The 25,959-nt window shown below is 30.3% G+C and overlaps 2 protein-coding genes across 2 annotated transcripts in view; both read right to left on the bottom strand.

The window, feature by feature from the left end:
* Window positions 1-711, bottom strand: part of LOC106678894 (protein SPMIP1) — a 4,069-nt gene extending 3,358 nt beyond the window's left edge. Inside the window, exon 1 of the mRNA XM_014417720.2 lies at window positions 495-711. Within this exon, the coding sequence (XP_014273206.1) occupies window positions 495-617 (123 nt within the window). The 5' untranslated portion in view covers window positions 618-711. The remainder of the gene's footprint in view (window positions 1-494) is intronic.
* Window positions 712-2,255: 1,544 nt separating this feature from the next.
* On the bottom strand, window positions 2,256-24,348 carry LOC106678893 (pro-resilin). Its single transcript, XM_014417719.2, has 3 exons — window positions 24,290-24,348; window positions 21,298-21,594; window positions 2,256-2,649 (listed from the first exon to the last, which is right to left on the bottom strand). Exons 1-3 carry the CDS (start codon window positions 24,305-24,307, stop codon window positions 2,311-2,313), a joined length of 654 nt encoding a protein of 217 aa, XP_014273205.1. The 5' UTR covers window positions 24,308-24,348; the 3' UTR covers window positions 2,256-2,310.
* Window positions 24,349-25,959: the final 1,611 nt, after the last annotated feature.

The following is a 25,959-nucleotide window of genomic DNA, read 5'->3' as shown; positions in this document are numbered from 1 at the left end:
AACTTACAGGAAATTTACTTGATGTGTATATATGTATACAGTTATAAATAACAATAAATAAATTATTAAAAAAAACAAACATTAATTCAAGATTTTTTTCTAAATTATTTTGATTTTGATTGAAAAAGTGAAGTGAGTCTGTCTTAAATCAAACATCTTCAAATTGAATTCAGGAGTGCAAGATGTTAATCCCAAATCATATATAAACATGGTTATTGTAATCTATACGATTTTAATGGGTTTTTTTAAATTTAAAATAAGGAAAATTAAAATTTTAAAATTTTGTGCGAAATTAATTAAACAACTTCGTTTATCAAGTCAAATCAGACCAGATCTGCCCCATGATTAAGCCAATGAAACACAAAAATTTTTGTTTACCTTGCAAGCGTAAACCATGATACATTATGCTTAATAATGCATTATCTAGACAGTAAAACTCGACTGTCTTTTAAGTATGGTATATGTTTTGAGGATAAGATATACGGGTACAATACCTGTTCTGGATTAAGCTGAGGTCCCTTGAAAACCTTTTCATAATTTTTCATAAACCAGAGCAAAGACAGATTTTGCGACTTCTCTTCAATTTCTTTCAAAACACGCTCTTTTCTTACATCCATTTTCCAGGAAATTAATTTTGCCTTCTACTGAAATTTCGTATTAACTAACTTAAAAAGTTGTGGGAAAACACAACTTTTGTTATACTAAAGTTACATTGTTAGACCATATGTCTAAAACTTCGTTTTTTTTTTTATATTTGATATATCTAAATAATCAAACTTAGCTTTTATTGTGAGAAGTTTATTATTAAGGTAAGAAAATATGAAATTTCTTCAATCGTTTACTCATGAATAGATTGTTATAATACATGTTTATGTATATGTTTTGGAGATTTACTTGCGCTTGCCTGAGTTACGTTCTTCAAAAGGGGAAGAAAAATACTTTACAGAGATTGAGTGTGTCCAAGTATGGTCATCACAATCTAGCATTGATCCACAGTACATAATTAGCTAGTAATAGTCTCAAAAATATTTATTTTTGCCCTCCTTATGCCTCATATCGCTGTCTTAATGAATTTTAAATGGTTTTATTTTCTCAAAGGTCTTTCCAAGTGGTTGTCGATGTTTAGAAACGAGAAGGTTCAAACAATTGATTTTTCCCCCCTTATGCATTATTTTCAAAGCAACATGTTTACAATTACATTTAAAAATAACAAACTGGATTATTAAAGTAATAAATCAGCTAAAAAATTGCTGAAAATACCAAAGACTTATAGATTATAATTCCAAAGTGGTCTGGGAAAAATATTCAAAAACACAAAAAGGGTATTTGGACCTCTTTAACGCTGAAGAAGCTATACAAAGGAGTAATGTTTAATTTTATGATTGCAGATCAACTTTCCCAACGAAATATGAAATTTTGGGACCTTAATTAGTAAACATTTCGCCTCTCTCACTCTCCAAAAGATAAAAAGCATTTTCAATGACATATTTAAAGATTTTATTAATGCTGGTAAGGACAATGAAGGGGAAACTGTTACAACAAATGGAACGAGGTAAAATGATTTTAAAATCATGTAGAAGTATGTATGAAAAAATGTTACTAAAGGTCTTTTTATTAAGTAGGTTTTTTAGATCTCATTACTTGTATTATCCACACGGGAACTTTAATAATTACCTCCCTGACAAGAAATGGCCTCATATCATTTGCTTATAAATGTAATAGTTCTGTATCTGGCCAACAGCTGTCGATCAAGGCCATTTTGCCTCTTACCTTAAACCGTTTTAATACCTACTGAATTAGTCATAAATGAAAACTGAAAAAGTAAAGCCTTCTCCTATATAAGGACTTGGACTTTTAAGGAACGTTTTAATGGTCTCACTACCTTAACTCCCGGTGTTGTCAGCCATAAGAAGGCTACTTGCGGAAAAGCTCCAGATTAAGCCAATTATATTTTATTACAACCACTTGTCTGGAAAGTTTTGTGTAATATACTTAGGGGGTGGAGTTACGAGAAAGCAATAAGGAATAAAGGATCTTTTAATTCACTGGTCAAAATTAATGTGTTGATTTCATAGAATTGGGTGATCAAAAAATAACTACGCTATCTTTTCAAGGATTGAAAGTCAATAATTTATGTGTATGTGTGCTTTTTGCACGGTTGATATAAAAGTTTTAAATGTTCCTAAACCTTTTTTCTCTAATCTATAGTTTATTGACACTAAGGTGATTGATGAAAAAAAGTTTATAAAAAAGGTAACATTTATTTATAAAAAAATAATTACAACAATTAAAAAAAGTCCAGTCTATTTACTATCTAGAGTATCCTGAGAATCCATGGTCTTGTGCTGTGTAGTCTTGTCCTCCGAGATCCTGTGACGGGTAGCCGTAACCTCCTCCGTTGCCTCCTCCATGCCCACCACCTTGGTGCTGTCCTTGTGCTTCAGGGTAGGTGGCTGTTCCTTCATACCTAACGTCGGCGTGGAATCCTGTTTTCCAATCTGCGTGGTAGGTGACGATTTGTGTCCTGCCGTCGGGGAGGACAACTCTGTAGCTTCCTTTGACATTGTGTCCGTCCGAGCTCTCTTGCTGGCCAAAGTCTGTTCCGTGGTGAGGGTCTTTCACTGCATAACCAAACTCATAGGGATGGGCCTGTTGGAAAAAAAAATCAACTTAGATTAGTGATTTATCATCATTAATACTGATTAGGATTTTTATTTTACTTCTATATTGTAGAATTACATTTGTCCAGTGATGCTCCACCAAACTCAAATATACTAAATCATTCTTAACGCAATTATACCGTCTACGTTTCGGTCTACCTCTTGGACGTTTACCCGTCGGTTTAGTGTTTGTTAAATTTTTAGGGATGAATTCTTTACTATATCCCTCAACCTTAAACGCCCATCTGATTCACCTCTATGCTGTAACCTTAATTATACTTAATGGGTGCAGTTTCTTCAATTCAGCATAGTGTATATTTTTAAATTCTCCGAATGAATTAGATAAAAGGACACTGATGAAGAATCAGATTATTACCTTAGCCTCATAAGGGAGGAGTAAACAATTGATGGTATGTGAAAAACATCATATGTTTATTGAACAAGGTGCAGAGTATAGGAAATAGTTGCTGAAAATATGTATAGGAAACTAGTAATAGGGAATAGTTATACCCACTAGTGACATACCCTTTTCTCTTATAAAGCTAATTGTATATAAAAATTAGATATTTATACTTAGTTGCACAAACTAATTAATGTAATTCATCTTCATTAAACACATTCAAATGACCTTATAAAACGTTTCTGACAAAATTTCAGTTAGATGATGAATTTCTGCTGTTTAAATTTAAGGTATTCTTGGCAAATGCAAATCATATCATTTTAGGTATTGTGGGACTAATAAAAAAAAAATAATAATAATAGTAAATAGAAGTTATGTACACTCTATAACAAGTCATATCAACTCCGCCAGTTTACCTTTAAATTAAATGGTATTAGTTTAAAATAACTGACAGCCTTATAACATTTTGTAAACAATTAAATTCACAAGCTCTTCATCTCATCGTATCAAAATTATTTTATGATTAAATAATGACATTTTAGGTGTATTTAGCCTTGCTACTTCAAAATAATTAAGGTTGAAGATGGAGGAATCGAAATTATAACAGAATTAAGGGAAAATTTCGGATTTTTTGACACACTAGGCACGCACTTCCAGGAAAATCTTTTGAGCCTATGTTAATTTACATAAGTCAGAATACAGATTTAGCTTTCTACGTTTTTATTCTATACTCTTTTTTATCTTGAAATCTCAACAATTTCCACTAGTTGATTTTCAAATGTATGCAGGTTTCATACAACAGCTTTATGCTCTAGGAGAACAATTAAGACTGCAGGAGTCATCGGAGAAACATCAGGGTTCAGCGTAATTCTGACCAAATCACCTCCTTGCACAACCGTTAATCTAGTAATTATTCTTCCTTACAAAGTACTGCATCCTCAACCCTTCATGGGTTGCAGCGGTACAGATTTAATTTTATTTTAATTAAAGATTTCAGTTTCATAAACACTGTCATGGAAATGATTATGGCTACATATCTATAGACGCTTGTTATCATACGATAACAGCTCCATTTCTATTAGTTCAGGAGCCTGATTCCAGAAAAAATCGAAAAAATTCGATAGCAGAAGTAATAGTACATTCGATAGGCTAGTTACCAAGCCGTAATTCGTTACTTTATTGAATTAATTAGCAGCTTAGTAAAGTTTCCAGGATCGCCATAAAGGTATTTCCGAGTCAAGTGTGGTAGAAATCAAATTTTTAAATCATTTGCTCCTAGGCGTCTGAAAAGAAAATGGCCTCGAGATCTTCTCCTCTAGAAATGTTATTGGAGTTCTATCAGTGGGTAGATTCTCCACATGTTTGTATCATGTCACTATGTCACCTACAGCAAATTTACGTGTTGTATATATGTGTATACAGTTGTAAATAACAATAAATAAATTATTAAAAAAAATATATATATTTGCAAATGTATGTTGTATCAGATTGGATTTCTGCATCTGGCTCCTGTACAGGATGGATCGTAGCATGACGCTTCAAAGCCTAAAGTCTTTGTCAATAAATGGCCTATCTAATTAAAAAAATAAAATTCAGGTCGAACTTTTAGTTTATGAAATTAGCTTATTCAATCAAACCGTTCGGCTTTACATACTAATATAAATGAAAGGCAATAACTTTCAGTAGTAGATAAAATAAATAATATGTTTGAATATACGGTCTGTGTAATGAGAATCGAGATCACATATCACCAGCGAAATGCCTACTAGATGGTACCTCCAAGCTCAGGCCTGTAACGTAATTCACTGAACCGAGAAGATACGAGGTAGCGGAAAACGTAGGTACCACAATGGGGAACATCCATTGTTAGGTATTCTCAACTATTCGTCATTCAACAGATGGGCGTCTGTTGACTTGTGTTCACGTTACGATACGTCACAGGTTCCCTCCTGGATACGGGCCACTTTCCACACAATGCGGAAACTTTCCATATCGTTACGACCGGAGCTTAGCATGGTTACGGGTTCCCAGTACTGTGAGGGAAATCTAAAACAAAATTTCTTTTTATTGAAAAGTCGTTTTGAAAATGATTTATTTCTGATTCATTAATATCCTATCAGTTTCTTTAAATCAACATAAATATTTTGTACTAAAGATAAATTGACGGTCACCCTTCTCTAACGACAATTTTATTAAGGTCTTGGCCAGCAAAGTACAAAGTTAATACATTTGAACCCTTATATGACCTAAGCTCTCCTCTTCGGATGTGGGCACCAATTTTATTCCATTACAGACACAATTCATAAAATATGAATAAAAAAACTCAATGATTCAAAAATGGACCGACATTTAGTGAACCTGCACTGTAACACAATGCAATATTGTTTATGTAAAAAAAAAAATGTATTTAAATTTCTCCTTGAAAATTTGAATACAACGTTCCAAGTTAATCATATCCAATAATCTATTTTAAAAAAAGTTCATGGTTTGTCCTAGCGTTTTTTCCAAGCCTTCTAAGCCAATTTTATAATAATTTGTCCATATACACAATAGTCTCGGACTTTTTGGACGAGATATCACAGCTTAATTTTATTTTATTGTTTTTTTTACACTAACCCCTTCTTAATGGAAACCTCTGTATAATAACGGTTAAAATTGTCATCTTCTGGGTGTTCGTTATATATAAGTTTCACTGCATATATCTATTGTAAAAGGAGATGTTTTTGGAACGAAGATCTCCAAGAAGAGATTAGGCTTTATAGAACTGCTTCGTTTAACGACTTCACGCTTCACAATTTCTTAATCTTCGTATTTATCAATTATCAAGATGTTTAGAAGCGATTGGGCTATTTTACCCATTTACCTAATTTTCGAATGCCATAACGTGATTCTACTTCATAATCGAATTTCTCCTACAGCTGTGCTCGTCCAAGGATAGAACTTTCCACTGTTCCACAGCCCCCTGAGGAAAGATCTCGAGGCAGGATCCGAGTGCTTTTGTGCCATAAAAAAGATACGTGAAAATCGTAAGCTGGCCATTACAGTGACAGGGACAGGCTTCACCATCAGACTGATTTTGGCTCGACTTTCTTCACATTACTATCCAGAACTATATCAGCCTCCTTTAAACGATTTAACACTTTCACTTCTTTTATGTACAACTTGGTGGAATGCTCGCGGAGTCTTTTAGCGATTCAGACGTGGGTAATGGTTTCAAAATTATTTCTAGGTGCAGTTTTTCAACTACAAATTTTGGTAACATGTTTGAATTTTTTCAACTTTGTTCAGTGGTTTATTGTTTTGTTATTTTTTCTGGATCCAGGGATTGGCAAAAAGAACCACTAGGCCCGCTTGCCGGACTTGTTCCCCTCACCAAATACCCAGTACCCCCATTACAAACTTAAAACAAACGGGATCCCCTAAAGAATATTAATTAAGTTGCCTAAATGTGCATTCTGAGGCATTTTTTAAAAATATATTTATCAGTTGAAATGTAAACAATAAATCAATAATAATAAGTGTTACGGACCAGCTTTTTGGAACTACTTCCTTATATCTTGTAACAGTTTTAGTAAAAATTAAAGCATTCTGACTAACATAGGCAATTTGACAAAACTTTAATTATTCTAAGATAGCAATCAATTGGCGAAGTAAAGTTCACGTTCTGCATATGAAAAAAATTATGTATTACATATGTCATTATATGTCTTGGTAGATTATAAAACAATCTTGAGCTCTAAAAATCAAACAAATTCTAGAAGATATCATCTTTTAAACAACCTTCTAAGTAAATTCTTCATCAATATGTTTTCTTTTTTTTGTTTTTTTTTAAATTATTTATTTATTGTAATTTACAACTGTACAAAATAATACAATAGGTAAATATGTAGTATGTTTCATATACACTTGAAAATCTTGGGAAGGAACCACCCATTGGTGGTACTTCAAACATTAATTTAAACTAGAAGGTCCCGTGGCCATCTTCTTTTCAGACGCCTCGGAGGATTATCAGGGATTGTTAAGGATGAAAGATTAATTCATCAATCTTAAATAATATATTGATTGGTCGAAAGAGATTAATGGGAAAATTGATGAGTAGTGTCAGATACAAGGCATGAAGAATGATTCACTAAGGCACCACTATCTTCTTATAATTGGAATTTCCTAAAGGTCAGGGAATTCCCTAATTCAGCTTATTTTCAGTATTATATTTTAGTTTTGGAGTTAAGTATGAGGTACTTGGTTAATTTTTTCTTGTTTTATGCCTAAATATACGTCAAAGGTTTAATTTGGGAATCAACGCATGTTCAGGGTATCGTTTAGCAGAATAATTGCACTCAAACTAAAAAACGAAAAGCGCACAAATTACACCATTAAAAACAAATTATATAAATGAAGAACCCGTCTTACGTTTGTGGCCGCTTACCGTGGAAACTACTGAACCAATCTTTACAAAATTAGCTATATCATCCCTATGGTCCTCGAAAGGTTCAGTAATAATAAAATCTAGCAATTTTATATCCACACTAATAGTTAACGCTGACGCTTGTTTTTTTTTTTAATGCAGTAACGATTGGATCAACCAGTCTAATTCATTTTTTTTTCTTGCGATACATAAGGACTTATAGATGAGAGCTTTAGGTTTTATTATTTAACTCTACGAACTTGAGGACCGGAGCAATAACCATAAATGTCCACAAATTTGGAAAAATAATAATTATCACAACATAATATTGGGTGAATGGTTATTACGCTAACTGTATTAGTTTAATTTTAGAAAACGTTTATTAATTCGTATATGCTTGAAGAAATTGTAGTCAAGTTTACTTTATAAATTGTAAAAAAAAAAATAATAATAATTTTTTATTCATTTATAAATCACATCTATGATATGTTTATTTTGTATTTTAAGGGATTAATACAATTATTCAATTACGTTTGCGAAGATATCCTTCCTCTAATCAGTTTTACTTTTTTTTCTTAAATCTAATTCGTGTCAATATTATGTTTTGTATTTTTTCCCCACTGATTTAAAATATCGTTGATGGGGAAGAAGAGGGAAATAGTACCTTATGTGAAAACTAATACATGATAAGTAAGGAATAATTAAAAATATTGCTCACGGGGAAGTTTCTTTAAATAGTTTAAATAATATCGTTTTCTTATTAAAAAGACTTTGATAGTTCAAAGACATTAAACTTGAGACGTGTTCTGTAAAATCTAGGTTTTTTATTGATTTTTTCCACATAAATTTCGATTGTTATTTAGTTACTAGGAATAGTAAATATTTATGTGAATAGTCATTTAAACACCATGTTTGTGAAGGAGACACTAATAGTTTAAATTTAACGCGGTTTAAATTAGTGGCTTTCTTAGCTATAATAAAGTGCCAATAAAAAAATAGTTAGGAAGCTATCCTATCGGTATTATCTTCAAGTGAATGCTGTGAGTGTAATGATAGGTGTTGAACGGATGCAACTATGATAGTAGAAGTGGAAGGAGATAAGGCTTTGGAAGCAGTGATGGACTACATTAGAGAAGTTTCTTGATACGCTGTGGCTATTACGTGGCAGCAGCAGCTGTAGCATAATTAGGACGGATCAGGAAACGTGCCAGACCTCCTTATCGGCAGTAAATCTGATTATTCAAGAATCCGGGAGCTCTCCTCCTTCTAATCTAGGAGGCAGGGCATTGTTAGAGGAAGAAAGTGAAAACATGAAGGAGGTAGCTGATGCACCTAATAGCGGGGCTCCGTCTTCTCATTCGTTAATATCTTCTTGAACGGCTCATTAGATCCTTCCCGAAGACTCGCGAAAGCCTCGGAGAAATCGGCACGTCCCACAGATGAGATTGCTCCTGGGCCAAGGTCTTTACTCCTTCACTTCCTGACAAAATGCTTCCCTGATCCAGAATAGTCCTGCACGTATGATTGGTCCTAATGGGTATACTTTAGCTTAGCTTCTGCATTCATACACTTTTGTAGCTTTCTCTCTTGCCTAATATCTTTAATAACTATTTGTTGTTAGTTTTCTATAATTATATTTGCCCCTGATCCATATACCATATACCATTTTTACATTTTGTTTTTTTATAGGCATTATTAAAACTTGCTACTGTGTCTACTTGAATCATTGACACACGATGAATTTCCTAAATACCAAAGTATTTATTCATAATTGGATGTTTTAGGTTCACTTTAACAGGTTAAGAAAAATCAGCAATTACAGAATCAGTATTCAGGTCTAAGTAAAGCTGAGATAATCACTGAACAAAACTACCCTTATTACATAGATATTTTGTACGGATAAAAAAGTTCAGTGAGCCAAACCCACTTTAATCTTGGCCGTATGGGGTTCGCTCCACCGGACGCAGTAGACGCAGGAGATCAAAATAACAACGAAAATTCATAATTACGTGAAGTGAAAACATCCGTATTTTTCAAAATGCAGGGTACTGGGGACATAAATACTAACATTTTGCGTTTTAAAGTTTTTGTAAAACCTTCTTAATTTGTTTCACTTCATTTGTTACTGCTTGGAATATAAAATATAGTGTGCAACGTTTTCTTGTCAGTTTGCACCGTTTGTCAACAAAAACAAAAGATTTTCGATTAGTTTAAAAAACTTTCCTATGCAATATTTTCTGTCTTGAAAATTAATTATAAGCATTTTTATTTTTCAGTTTTGAATAATTTTTCAAATCTAAATTATATGCTCCATATAAGTTATAAAAGGAATACAACAATGAGATGGAAGAACTACGAACAATATTTAATTAGTTAATTATAGTTATTAAAAAAAGTTTTTTGTTATTGTTTATCATTTAATTTGTCGAAGTCAATAAAAGCTTTGTACAAAATGTTCCTTTGCTTCTCGATTAAACTATTTTTTATGTTAGTTTTTCAAAGACCGTTATTCTAATATATTTAACTATACTACTAAGGAGTATGCATTGTATCAAATATTTTTAAAAATTGCAGAATACTTCAAAACTGCTGTAATTAAAACTTTATATCGTGTGGTTTATTTTAGCTTTGCTTCGAGACCTTCGATTATATTACACTTATTAAGGTTTTGTTAATAAATTTTTAAAAAAATAATAAAATTTTATTAATATTTTTTTTTTATGTATTTTTATAAAGCTTTAATATTATAAAAGTTAATCGTTAGGGACAGAGTTTAGTTTCTTACAAAATATTTAATTTACCTGGTAATCGACTTTATTATTACTGTGTGCTACATTTCTATCAAATCCTGTGATCTTATTAGTTTTTCTTAATTTTACAGCTTAGTTTTATCCAAAAGCCAAGAGTTAAAAGTTCCCAATGATTAAAATTTAGGATCAACACTAATGGTTTTCTATTTTAAACCAATTGGTTTCCTTTGTATTATTTTATATCCAGTTTAATTTCAATTGATAATTGGAACGTATTCGTACGAAATCGGACATCATGCTCCATCGGATCATGCTTTTCATAGAGTAAGCTTACCCATTACTGTTTCTTTACCCATAAAGCTAAAGATACAACACTTCCAACTATATTTTAATCTTCGTTGCGCCGTATTACTTGGAAGTTGGTTTTGCGCTGATTGCCTTTTCATTGATTCGTTCTTCTTCCAGCATGGCAATTTTACATGAATGTTTCAATCACCAAGAACTATGACATTGATTATATTTACCGAATACCAATTCCACGAAATATAGCCGTAGAAATTCATGTCATTCATTATTCTATTGGTCAAATCTTTTATGCAATGCTTTTTTTTTTTTTTTTCATAAAAGTCATTTTTTTGAAAATCTTTTATTGATAATGCGGAGATCTTCACCACTAAGGAGCTAGCTTACTTTTTTCCGGAGAGAGGATTCTTAAGGGGAAAAAAAACTCATTCTCATGATAAAAAAGTGAGTAGCTCCCAGCTTCTAGTTATAAATTTTCTGCTAGATGCTGACATTTCGATTGGACTTAATGACTCAAAAAATATAAATATCAATCAGAGAAGTCGAGATGTTCAATTACAACAATCTTTAATATTAAAAAAAACTTCATCAGTAACACGAACTGTCGACACCGAGCTGAAAAAAATACTTATCTTGAAAACATAATATAGTAAACTTTTTTTAAAAATATCCAAAATGTTGTTAAATGGCTATCTTCTAATTTCTTCAGAACCCCCAATTATCATATGCTTCTCAATTTTATGAAATTAATTAATGGCAGTTTTATTCTTAATCCAAATATTAAATCAATGGATTTTTCTGGAAATGTATTTTTTTTTATTTTAAATTATTTTGGGGCTAGCTTATGGTTCGTAAAAAAAATGTCATTTAACAAACGTAATTGCATAATTTTGATAATTACAATAGTTTATTACACAACTTGCTAGTTAATCTCTATAATTTATTTAACCGAAATTTCCTCTTATCTGATTGCTTTAAAATATTTAAAAAAACATAAAATAGAAATTTTTTTGTCATTTCGGAAGTCATACGGAACTTTGTATTTGTTTCATTTTCATTTATGTTTTAAACAATTTTCACTTATAGAGACAACAATGTTTCTTATGGTTAAACGAATGTATAAATAACCTCTACTCATTCTTTCTATGACCCATTCAGTCAAGTTTACATCAATCATGCGGTTACATTAAACAGGAAATAATAAATGACCGCGAATTTTTAAGTGGATTGCGTAATAACGTTATTGAGTTAAAAAAAAAACTTAATTCAGTGTCTTACATACCCCGGATGTTATCAACAACATATGTACTCAACTAAATTTCTTTAACTAAACAAGCTGTCTTACTTCGAGACCGTAATTGATACTCAATTTGGAAAATATTGAATTTAAGTTATGGTTAATGCCCACTGGGTTGTGGGGTGGAGTGTAAGTTTTTTTTAATATGTAGGAGTGATTTTGTCATTAATCATTTATATTTGGCTTCTACAGATGTGAATGTAAAGAGAAATGAAACCATCACACATTGAGTAAAATTATTAAAACACCAAGAATTGAGTATTTATAGGATTAATGTTTTATATTACCTTTTACCATTTTCATTTTTTTTTCTGTATTATCACTCAATTCCTACGAATTTCAATTTTATATTGTACCCAATTGCGGATAACTAAAACAGAACGTATGTGTTATAAAATAAAATAACCTTTTTAATGTTCTTTTTAGACAAAAATCTTATTTTCTTTCGATTCAAATTCAGATTCCATTCTTTCAACATAAAAAAGTACGTATCATAGTTATTATATTGGTAAAAAAGTTGCATAAACTGGCGAAAATCGTCATTTCTCGTTTAAATTTGAATGCTTAGAAGTTTCTGTTCTAGATTCAAACGCCTTCTTATTACCCAGCAGAAATTATTAGGAATTATTCTATAAATTTCCATAAAAATGTTTTTAAAATTTCCTAAAGAAGTCCTTTAGATAATCCAAGCTAGAACATAAATATATTTTACTTCGAGCTGTAAGTTATTGTGCAAGTAGTTCGTCTGACGATTTTTTTTTTTTTTATTAATATACTTATATGTTCTACTTTCAATTTTCCAAAACTTAATCAAAGATACTTATTTTATGCTGTTGTGTTTTTGATATTTTTTCCATCTATGTTTACGAGTCATTAGTACTTAGGGAAATCCTTTGATAGAAACTCTTTACCCTTGATATAGTTCAATTAGTGGGTAAGAAACGAATTCAGAATTCTTACCCGTAAGGCATATTGCCGATCAAATTCTTTACTAACAAACAATAAGAATATTTAACAAATTAATAGTTAAAAGCGTAATTTTTTAATATTTATATGCCGAAGAAGGACACCTATCACTCATCTGTCGTCGTATCCCGTCACTTTTTCAACTCCATATTGTGTGAAATGGATTTGGAACAGACCGTCTCCAGACTTCCCTATTTCGAAACGGCTACTTTAGATTCATTGGAGTCTACTTTTTTGTCAAATGAGACGTCGAGTCTAACTTTTTGTCCAAAGCAGATTGGTAATAGTGTAATTTTCGTGGTTATTTCCTAGGTGTTCCTATGTATCATCTAAAATCAGGTTATCTGAAATACTAATATACTTAGTTCTTCCAAAGTCAGAGGTAAAGAAGTATACATATGATATATGTATATATCCACACGCATATATAAACGATTTAACTATATGTTTTATACACAGACCTCATATTTTCTTTACTTAAACTTTTCTGCCTTGGCTATTTATTGTTTCATTTTGTTTGATATATTATCCTATTTTCATACTTCTTAGTATTTTAATGTCACAGCTCATTAAATCGTTCTTTGAGTTCTCTATTAGAAAAAACTGATCAAATAATCAATCAGGGTCTAAATTGAAGCTAGAGAACATATTCCAACTTTTAATCTCTATTTAAAACTGTTGATTACATGTATACCATTTCTTCCATCCTTTCTTTTTTACCATAATTATGTTTTTACAAATAACCTTTATTTTTTATGCATGTTTCAAATATAAGTCAATTAATAATAATTTAAATCTAGAACGGTCAGGAATTATTTGATAATGTTCTACTTGTATTGTTACCAATACATTATTATGATTTAAAAATCCTCGCCCGGCCAAAGTTATACAAATGCCTTTTATACGGAGTTAAATTTTCAATTGTGATGAACAATTCCAAAGAGATATTGAATTCTTCGACGATTTTCTCCTAACGTTAGTTTAATATTTCGCAATGTTTTCGGATAAATCTACACCTTTAGGAAGAGCCAGATCGGAAATATCTTTTATTTAAGATTTAGATTATTTATTTAAAACTCCACTCTCCATTGGAAAAATATGCATTCACCATTACTAATAATTGTCCTGTTTCTTTTCGAAAATTACAATATAAAAGGGGTCGCCAATGGAGTCTTGAAGATTCTGTATATAAATATCGATATTGCACAATAAACCCCACGCGGAGAACAATACACCTCACAAATATATAGTATTTATACTAATACTTCCCCTGGTATATCAGCTTTTAGTTCAGTAATAGTTAAGTGAATTTTCAAAACAAATATGGAATCTTGGAAACATTCTAGGAATGTTTTTAGAGCCCTTTACCTTTTTTTTTTTTTTTTATACATTTCAAAGCATACCTCTAACGAATCTAAATAAAATGTTAACTGTTTGATTGCCTAATGAAATCACAATTTTTAAATACATGAGATAATTAAAGTACTTGAATGAGATGGAGTGAGATTCGAATAATATTTCAAGTGGTTCCCGACTGAAGAGGCACGAACTCAAACAAGCGTTGCTAATCTAAAAACGTTTCCTTTCATTACAGATGTCGGTTCTACATCTCATGAGGTTTTGAGGAGTCAGTTCATTGGTTCCTATTTCTTTCTTAAGCAAATTGCTCAATTCCTGTATCTGTAATAATTATATTATTTATTTCTATTTGAACATTTTCAACTAACGTTATGCTTCATAAATAACAGCAACGTTATAAAAAATATATATCAAACTTTATATGTGATAACGTGTGATTCCCAAGTTAATAATATGCACCAAAAGTGGTAATAAAAAAATAACTAATTAGTCGTTGTTTTGCCAATTCTGTCATTTTCAGAACCAAAACAAAAAAATTAAAATCATTGAAAGCTAACCAGAGAAATATTACATCTATGGATGGACCAAAATACTAACCAAATATCATATAGTAAGGATGAGTAGTCCAAACGTTTGATATACACTAAATTTAAAGAGAGTAAGATGATTCGAGGTAAGTGCAAGAATTAGTTTTGCTGGGAGAAATACCCATCTTGTTTACTTCAATTAGGCATCCACCTTTGCTCTCCTAACAAAACCCTATTATGCACTTACCCCGACTCATCTTACTACATTTTGTAAAGTATATGTCATTGGGATAGATATTGCTTACTATCTCATATTTGGTTTGTATTTTCGTCAATCTATTGATGTAAAATGTCATATCTCTGCTCTGTACTTGATTTTATATTTTTTTTTTTGTACAGAGGAAGTCTGAATTCGCAAAACAACGACTAATTATTTATTTAAAATACTTAAGGTATTGGTAAGAAACTTACCCCAACTTATCTTAATATTAAAATTTTATTTTCAAATTCAGTGTTATTATCCATATTTTTTAATGAAAAATATTGTAGTTATCACTAACTAAATAACTATAAGCTTAAAGTTAAATCTTTCAGCTAATCTAAAAAATTAAACTTAAAGTTAAATCTGTTGAATCATAACATTGTGAGTCTTCCGCATTGTTCTTTCTTAAGGATCTTCCATTGACATCTAGACAGTGTATTTATATTGCTTCCCTTAGCTCCTCTTTCATAAGTATAAACTTTGATTTCAGCCCTCTCAAACTGTATTGGGAAGGATCTTGCTTAAAGTTCTACCAATTATGATTTCCAATATTCCGTAAGAACTAAAATCGTATTTGAATGACTTAAATCGTAGTATTCGACACCTCAAACATTAGGGATATTTATCGGTTATCCACACCGGATAACCGCTTCTGATTCCTGGTGATTTTCCTAGTTGAACTATATTGACTACCGCTTAAATCCAAACCCTTCCGGAATAATCGTGAGTACTTTGAGAAGATTGAGTTCATGATTCAAATGTTCGTTGTTCCAAAGTCCTAATCATAATCATGAAAATCATAGACAAACTTATATTCTTGTTTAGATGATTCTATGGGACTATATCCATGTAGTTATAAATACTTTTGCAAGCAATTCAATCCAGGTTAGAAATGGCTCAGACTGCACTACAATAGTGCTGTTTCATTAAATCATTCACCCGGTTAACTTGACTTGCATAACTGTTACTTCTCCGTGAGGCAGCATTCAAGTCGTGCCCTCGGTTTCCCTTTATTTGCAGGCCGAAGATAGTTATCGTTCCGTATTCTATTTTAGGACTCTCTTTTTAAGAAAATAAAAGATATATATCTTCGTTCAATCATATGTAAATGTAAAGATTGATAATTCCTCCACGTTTTCCTGTGTTGTATAACTATAATTCTGCGTCACGAAGGTGTATTTTGTAAATCTGCTAAATATAAACAATTGACAATCACTAGAGAGTTCATAAATACATATGTAGGAATTATTTTTTATAAATGGAAGAAAAGTCCTTATATTAAATGACCCCTCGATTGTTTTCCTTCTGTAGAAAAATATTTCACTTTTGATTCCTAGGTCAGTATGCAAATCAGAAAACAGAACACTTAGCGGTGCAAATAAATTTTGTAATTTTGCCATTTATTTTTCTGAAACAACTCATTTGCATTTCCTCGTTATAATTGACACGCGGTGAGCTAATCGTTAGTTAAGTTCTTTTATCCCACCTAAGCTCTTTAAAAATTTTACTTCTTAATCTTTCCTTGTTACTAAGTTCTGTCGCTTAATTTTACTAATGCAATGGTTAATTTGTTTAATTAATCCGTCCTCCAATTTTATGGATTCGTAAAAGCTAGTTCCGGGTCATTAAGAAAATGTTCAATCAATCAATTGTAAGTCAATGACTGAAGTGAATTGGAATCAGTCCTAAAGGTTTATGGAATTTTATTTGTTTATGTATTAAAATATTGTAGTTTAAAATTTCTGAAAACATTTGTTGTATAAAAATGTCTTGATTTGTTATCATTTTATTGTTTATAATTATTATTATTATTATTTTTCATTTGTAATGCTTCATTTTCTTATAAATTCGTTTTTTTTCTTCATTTTGCCTATTCTTTATAAAATAGTAAAAAAACATGAAATGTAATTAAAAAAGCAAATGGACAATGAATATTTTTACTGAAAATTTTGAAATGATTCATATATATATTTTTTCTGATTTTGATTCATTAATGCTTTTGAAAATTTTTTTTAAAGAAATCATATATGCGTATTTTTCTCAACAATACGGTATGGTTTTACCTTTTTTTAATTTACAACGTAATTTTTTACTTAATGATTTTACTTAAATTAATCTTCAACAGATTTTATTTAAATTTGAACGTAACTATTGTGTGTTTGTAAGTACAGATCATACAACTGTTTTTCACGGTTACATATTAATATAATATTTTAACTTCATAACATGCGCGTTAAATAAATTTTTATTTCCTTAGCACTACTGTTTAACATTAATCTATTATATTTAAAATTAATTTTCTGTTTGAAATTAGTAATAGTGAATTTTAACTGATAATTGAAATTCTTTTAATTAACTTAGATGTAATTATAGCGACTAAGAGTGAAGATCATATAACCGTTCCCTTCTAATAAAATACTTTTAAGTTTCAGAAACGTATTTTTCCGTTACGAAGCGGATTAGTTAAACTAATAATAGGGAATCTAACATATTAGTGATGTCACTTTCATTAATCTGTAATCTGTTTTAATTATATTTAGTTCTAATCATTGCGTGTATTGTTGTTATGAACACAAATTATATAACTGTTGCACACTGTTCTCTCTTAATAAAATACTTCTATTCGCACCACTATGCGCGGAAGTTGAGTTCTCAGGGTGGCATTAGACAGATGGGCACGGACCCGTCCTATGTAACTTGGGAACTAAGATTGCGTAATGGTAACAGTTCACAAGTACGTCGAGGACCCCTTCTTCTCGTTACCAAACCGTACCCTGAAAACATCCTGTCTGATCTTCATCGCACGAGAGGAATGCCTTCGCTCCACGGGGTCGCCTAATTTCCGATTTCCTACACACGTAAGTTTCTCTCGAACCCTCCTAGTTAATTATTCTCTGCAGTTGCCTATAACGTCATAGCGAGTTAATAGTTTTTTTTTCTGTTTACCGTTACGTCATAACCCTGTTGTTATGAGGGGCAAAGGAGTTGGGTTCATTTTGTCACCCCGAACTGAGTACGGGTGTTTTTTTTTCACTTCCTCTATTTTATTTTAGAGAGTTATTATCTAACACATTATTAATTTAGATAAATGTTTTTCGCCTTTGACAGATTTTAACTATTACTTAAAGCCAAAAAATGTCCCTATTTAAACAATAATCTTCTAAAAGACAGACTCATTGTACAGTCCTTTAATCGAATCAAAATTTTCACGTCAGATATTTCATCTTATTTTTTCAAATCAAAATATATTTTTAATTACCTAATATAATTTTATAAAATAGGATTCAATCACTTCAATTATTTATATTAATGCTATTTCGTTGTTATATTATACATTTCACTGTAATTATTATATATTTGCCATCGAAGATAGAAAACACTATATCTTATTTTATACTTCAGAAGCAAATTTGCAAATAGCGGAAAGGGTTTTACTATGTCATCGAAAGTGTTTCTGTTATAAAACTGATTAATTCAAAGTATTTAGTTAGGCTCTGGATACATTTTCAAAAATTGATCTTTTATTTGAATAATGGAATGTTATTTTTCTAATAGAACCTGGAGAACATGGATGAATGCTGAATAAAGTTTATAGGTCGTAAAAGTGGCACGTCTTTAATTGGCGGGGAATAAAGAAAACTTCTAAATAGGTTCAAAAAGAGTCCTAGATGGAACAGTTTATGAAGCCAAAAGAGTTGGAAGATCTTGTATTCTATAAAATGATATAGTTATATACTAGCAGAAGATATAAGGTCCGTCTTGGGGGTCTGCAAGCGGGCTGTACCAGCAAGGAGTAGAGAAGAATGCTGATGATTTTTTTCTTATTTAGATGTTAGAAGGGTTAGCAATAAGATTGAAAATCCTTCTGCAATCCTTTTAATTTCAGACAATGTTCAAGTCCTATCATTCAAAAAATGTTGCAGGAAGGTATTTCTTAATCCTATTTCAATCGGTTTCCGGTCTATGATGGGTATCTCTTGAGGACAATTAAATATCTTTCGTAAGATATTTAAATCACTGTATCAAACGCATCCTCGCACTGATGCAACAATACATCGCTAAGGATGTGAAAGACGTTTCACGGATGATACTCGGCAAAGACAGATATCTTGTAACATTGCGGTGACACGGTCAACTGGCTGTTTCGCAATTCCTGAGGATGTTATGGGTTCTGGGTCCTATTCATGAAGGCTACAATTAAAGTCAATAGCAGTTTTAGGTTGCTTGGCATAAAGATGAATCGTTAGCAGTTTTTGTTGAATAATTTTTAATTTTTTTGTCTCTGTGGTTTTAAAAACTCTTTTTCGTAGGTTTTCACTTCTTTCTTCGTAAGTGACTTTCCCACACCATAGAAGTATCTCTATCGGCGAAATTTCCATTTTTTTTTTTGTTACCTCTTCCAAGATATTTTCCCCTTTTTTAATGAGGAATGCTCCTTCTCATTTTTCTTCAAATACTACTTATGTCTTCAAAAATAAAAAAAATTGAAGTAACATATCAACGTAAACTCTGTCCATGAGCATTCACAACACTAGCAGAGCTCCCTCTAAAATGGTCCTAACTATAAAAAAAACAAAAACATTTGCTTGCATTAAAACGATGTTCCCATGTCTTCATTCTAATATAATACTGGTGCTAGCAGTGGAGATAGTAATAAATCAGTCTTTAATGCTTAACTAAGGTTTTTATGAAAATATTCCTTGAATAGTTTACCATCTAACAATAAAAAAAAAAGATATTATTTACCATTGTACATTTTCTGAAGATAGTAGCGTAGTTTGCGGTTACCTTCTTTACTGAGATCGTCCGACAGGTTTCCTGAAGCTATTAGATTGGATTCAAATTAACTCCTATATATGAAATGTAAAAACGTCATTGGAGTGCTACCAATAGGCGTCTCTACACGCCTATATCACTCCATAATAACTGAGATCAAATTTTCTGATTGTATAATAACGTATGGTTATAAATTTCAATAAAGATATTAAATTAAAAAAAATAATCTGTGAGATAACTCTAATACAAAATTAAAAACAAAAAAAAGTATTTGCTAGATTTTCCCCATTCAAGCAAAACAGCGATATATTGATTTGGTTGAAGGTACGTTTTCTATCTCTAAAAAGTTATAACATTTTTTGGGATACTCTATATTTACAACTCATATAAATTATAATTATTGTCCATTGAGTGTTATTTGGTTGATACATAGTCAGACAAATGTACATATAATCTTTGCAATAATTGGGGATCATATTGTCACAAAATAGAAATTATTTTTAAACAATTCCAAATTATAGAAAATAAAATCATATTTTTTTTTGCATTGGCTAATGTATTTTTTTTAGATTATCAGACTATAGTATATAAAAATCATTCCCTACATTTCAACATATATTGCCCATTTCATCTAGAGTTCTTCCTATAATAACGCAAATATATTTTTTTTCCTATAAACTATTGTAGTTAAAGATAACACACTGTGACTACAAGTCATTCTTAAATGAGTTACAGCGATGACTGGACTTAAATGTCTCGTTATTAAGTTGAATTTTCTCGCTGTAATATTAAAGTATTTAGCTTTATTGCTAGAAGATGTCTTCGAGAGAAAACGTAATCAGGAAGTCAACGAATGGATTTTTTAATAGACTTAATTAGTCGTCTGCCAACGTCCTATATTTACGAGGGAGAAAATATAAGGTCTTTAACAAAAGGTAAAAATACAATTTTATATAATATCACAAAGTAATTGAGATACTTGATGAATTCATGAATTGAATTTATTTATTTATGAATTGAATTACTGAATTCGATGAGTATTATTATAGATTATTGCGTAGCACTATTATTTTTATTTATTTATTTTATTTTTTTTAGATCTCAGGTTTATATTTCATATTCTCTATTATAATAGCCAAATTTCTCGATTCTGAATCTAGCGTGATTATTAAAAGTATTTTTTAAATGCATCGTACAAATAAATAAATTTGCATCTAATGCTAAAACCACAAGTAATTTATCGTAATTGTCTTGTAATGAAACCTATTATACTTCAACGTTTTAATTGAATCTGAGATATTGAACTGCGTTCACTACTACTCTTTTGAAACACACCAGAGATCCTAAGCATATCTGGAAATTTCGCTATCTTGGGTTTCATTGTATGTTAACGTGCCCTTCTATACTCTTTGGAATGCTAAAAAGACCTAACCGAGAACGTGACATCAGTTAATAAATTTACAAAATTATCGATTGGTTTATATTGTAATTAGAAGTTAATTACTGACTTATATTTGCTACTATTATTTTGTTAATCAGTGAATATTGTTGATAAATACTAAGAAGTTTTAATTTGCCGTGTGTATTATTACCTGGTGATGCTCTTCCTCGTGTCCTCCGATTTCATTTCCGCCTCCAGTATGTCCACTATCTCCTGAATAACCAGAGCCTCCAGTATAACCACCAGTGCTTCCAGAATAACCACTGCCTCCTGTGTAATCACTGCCTCCGGAGTAGCCGCCTCCTCCCGAATATCCACTTCCTCCGGAATGACCTCCTCCGTCGGTATATCCACCTCCAGAATATCCTGCGCTGAGGCTGTTGCCGAAGTCCGTGCTGTAACCTCCGTCGTAATCGGCCATCGCGCCGGCTACCAGCATCAAGACCAACTGGAAAAGAGACCAGAGTTAGTTGTTTAGGCGCCAATGCATCCGCTTCTAATTGCCCGGCGCTGAGAAAGCGCAGTTCTCTCCAAGTCCGTGGAGTGTATCGCGTAACTAACTAACATAGTTTTTATTGATCCTAATTTTAAAAGAAGAACTTTACTTATCCGGAACTGAGACATCCCAGTTAAATGTCATTGCCGGTTTATCCGCAAAAAAACAAATGATAATTTAACTCATATATTAGTTAACGAGTAAATTACAATACAAAACTTAAGATAAAGATCTTACATAAGAAGAAATGTATTAAGAAATTAAAGTTATTCGACCACTTTACTACTATTGAAAATAAAAATGTCTTTAAATATATAATTAAATTTAAGTGAATAAACATGTTTTCCCTTTTTATAATCCTTGCTACAATTTAAGTTTTGTTTTGTTATTTTATTTTATGGAATTTTATTAAATTTTTTATTTATTCTCATTTTACCACCGTTAAACCAGGAGAGTTGGTAAAGAGACAAATGTAGGAGTATAGCTGTTTTATGTTCATTCCTCTTATATACTTTTACATTAGCTTCAATCACTCTGTATCTTATTTGTTTAGCCCTGATGAAAACACAGAAGACTGTGACGAAACCTTGGCTATTAATAAATAGTTGAAAACTATTTTTATTTGATATATGAACGTTTTGAACTATTTTAGATGATCATTATAAAACATGAACAATGCATTTTTAATATAAAGTGATATATAAAAATGTCATAATTTAAATATTAAAAGATAAGTTTAAGGTTTATTAACCCCTTAACACCCCAATATGAAAATCTTTTATTTTATCTGTACTTAACACAAGCGGTGTATAGAGACCAAATATTGATAATTAAATTTAATTTAGAGAACAAAAAAGGCTTAGAACTTCTGTTGAAGGCTATTTTCATCAATATAGTTTATTAAAAAATGGAATGAATATTTTGTACTGGACCTGATATACTTTGAAATAACAGTTTGATGAATTGATATATTCGTTAATATATTTTTTTAGTAAAATCAAAAACCTTAGCAACTACAACAACATAGCATATTTGAAAATATATAACAGTTATAATAGCTGATATTTTTATAGCATTCCATTTTTATTTTTCATAGATGCGAAAGAGGTCGAGTTAATTTTCAAACCGAAAAAATAAATAATAATTTTGATTAGTTAAATTTTTTTAAACCTAATGATAACTAATTAATAAATAAAAATATATTAATATGACTGAATATAAAATATTTTATGCTGTTAAAAAGGTAAAGCCTATTATCAGTGGAAAAAAAATCCACACCAGTAGCAATTAATGAAGCTAACATAATTATTACTCGCCATAATATGAATTTCCGCATGCAAATATGTTTTATAAAATTTAAAAATGTACTTCCTGTTTTAGCCAAAACGGTTACGTAAACTTTGATCCGATTAAAATTGATCCGGTAGCTGTTTTTTAAATGCAGAACCTGTTGAACCACAATTTTTAAAACGAGAAAAAAAGAATAAATTACCATGCTACTTTCTTGTTATTAAAGAAAGTCCTATGTTACACGTGAAGAGAAATTTTTATTTTTTGCCATCCATTTAAATTCGTTACATATTGAACTCTCAACAATGAATTTTCTATATCCAAAACATTGCTATATATATATATTATCTCGTAGTTTGTTATAATCATTCTAAAAAAATATATTTCTTAGTAATACACCGTCACAAACAAAAATATCTTAGTATTTACTTTGTAAACTTATAGATAAAAATTAGTGCTTTTGAAATAGTTGTGATTGAAATCCATATTTTATGTATTTAAAATGAGCCGTCTAACACAGACTAATTAATTCATACTTTTTTTTTAAATTTTGTATAGTTTGGATATTAATAAAACAATTTATATTGAATTAACTATATTCCAAAATGGCGATTAGCTCTTATTTTTAGTAAAATATAGTATTTAAAAAAATAAATGATCATATAAAATGCTTTAATAGGTCATCAGAGTTGTTTTTTATTAATAAATGTTTTAGTTAATCATTTTATAATTTTTAGCCATAATACAATTTCAAAAAGACGAACATTATTATGGATAAAGCTGCAAAAATATTTGTAGTAATATGAATTCGTAAAAAAAGTGATGCATTTTTTAAAAAAATCATTTATTTTTTATATGTTTATTAAATCATAAGCCGTGGTTTTTAGTTATGTTCGTTAAGAATTTTGAATAAATTACTTTATATTTTATCTAATTATTGGTTATTATTCCATTAAACTTTGTTTTATGTTTTTAATATCTAATTCTACTTTTGTTTCCTGTGTTCATAAATTTATATCCATTAATTCGCTGGACTAAGAATAAATGAATTATTAGTTTTAAAAAAAAAATTATTTTATTTATTAAACAATTTTTTTGTATTTAACTCCTGTGTAATGAAACACTCCAACTGATAAATCACGAAATTATAAATTCACTTATTCACGAACATTAGCTGTACATGGTTTTGGTAATTTTAAATAGGTCAATACCACTTCCTTCTTTGAATTTTTAAAATCCATTAGCTAATGATGTTGCGGAAACGGAATATTCCCTGAGAACACAAATTCCTGCGATGTCCAAATTTAAATTTCCCCTTGAACGGTGCGTTAGTGATGATGATGATGTGATGAATTACCTTTATGGAGTAGTACATGTCGAGACGGGGCAGAAACTGGACTATGGCCTATGGAGCGGGCGAAGAACTCTTTATACCCCTAAGTTGGGGGTGGTGGGAACTCCCACCACTGGCGACCTAGTTCCTCTTGTGCTCTTCTTTTCCTCTCTAGGCCCATCTGTAATGAAATAGTACATTTCATTAACTTCTATTCATTAGTGATTACACTCGAATCGTGGCTAAGTTCTTCTAGCCTATTGTAATGTTGACCCCCTCGCGGAAGATGAAGTAACGTATCATTTGTACTATTTAAAAAAAATATATATTATATCAATAACAAATATATTTAAAAACATTATGAATATATGAAATAATTTCCTATGATGTATCAGTGCAAGTATTGCATGCAAATCTATTTTTTAATTTAAACCTATTGAAGTTATACCGCTGGATAAAATCTACAAGACATTTGATATATTAGATTAGTATATTTATGTAATTTAATTGTAAATTTCAATAAATTGATAAAAACAAAAAAAATCATCAATACCAAAAAAATAAATAAATTAAGAAAATAGAACTGTAAATATATCCGACATATGCAATAATAAAAGTTGATTGGTTGAACTTTTTTTTTCGGTGTGTTTTTTAAGTTTTCTTTTCACTTCGCTACGAAAACCCAGGACTATATTTCTATTTATTCGTCTAATAATAATACATAGAGACGCTTTCTGGAATTCATGTTGCGAGATGTACAATTCTTGAAAAAGTTATTGGATATAGCTTGTAAAACACAATGTCACTATAATATTAGTTGTTACTTTTTGCGAATGTGGGTTTATCACTACAAGTATAACCATAAATAAACTATAAATATAACGATATGTAAATTATAATTAACTATAAAATATTATAATAAATTACCTATAATTAACTTCATGATTACAGAATTATCGTTCAATAATTAAAAGTAAAACTATAAATTAAGAATAGTATCTCATAAATTAAACTTTATATAAAATGTATCTGTGATTTTTTAATGCAAGAATGAGAAACGGTATATTTTATAGTAAGGATCATAGCTTGTTAGATAAGAGAATTGAATTTATTATGCTTAATAAATAAAATGAATATTTGTGTGTAATGAATTATCTGATCCAGAATAGACCAGTAAAATATCTATTCGAATACAAAAATTAATATAATATGAAATACGTAGAAAAAATAAATTATACTTCATGATGCATAACTTGGCATCGTTTCCTTAAAATAATATTGGTTTTTGTCATATGCAAGGATCTATGTCTTGCCTTCGTAAAAATAATCCAATCGAGAATTTTATTTTATTTTCCTAATCCAAACATTTGGAGATGAATCCTAGAGGTGAATTAAAAAAAAAATCTTTACTATCTATGTTTACCAACGTTTCGGCTTACAGTTTACGTCTTTCTCAAGGTTATGAAACAAGATACAACAATGATATGAGAAAATACTTATAAATAAAATTACTAACAAATAAAAGCAGCATGAGACTTAATGAAGTCCAAATCATGAATAATAATCTATTCATAAAAGTAAAATATCAAAAGGGAAAGAGGCAAGATGTAATTGAAAACTAAAAAGTTATCATCGGATTAATTAAATTATTTCACATCGCTACATTTCTTTAAAATTAACTTTATATATTGTTT

This window comes from Halyomorpha halys, unplaced genomic scaffold, assembly GCF_000696795.3.
Source record: "Halyomorpha halys isolate HHAL.00 unplaced genomic scaffold, Hhal_1.1 Scaffold166.1, whole genome shotgun sequence".
Classification (NCBI taxonomy): Eukaryota; Metazoa; Arthropoda; class Insecta; order Hemiptera; family Pentatomidae; genus Halyomorpha; species Halyomorpha halys.
The sequence above is the reverse complement of the archived record's forward strand: the minus strand, read 5'-3'. Positions and strand labels throughout refer to the sequence as shown.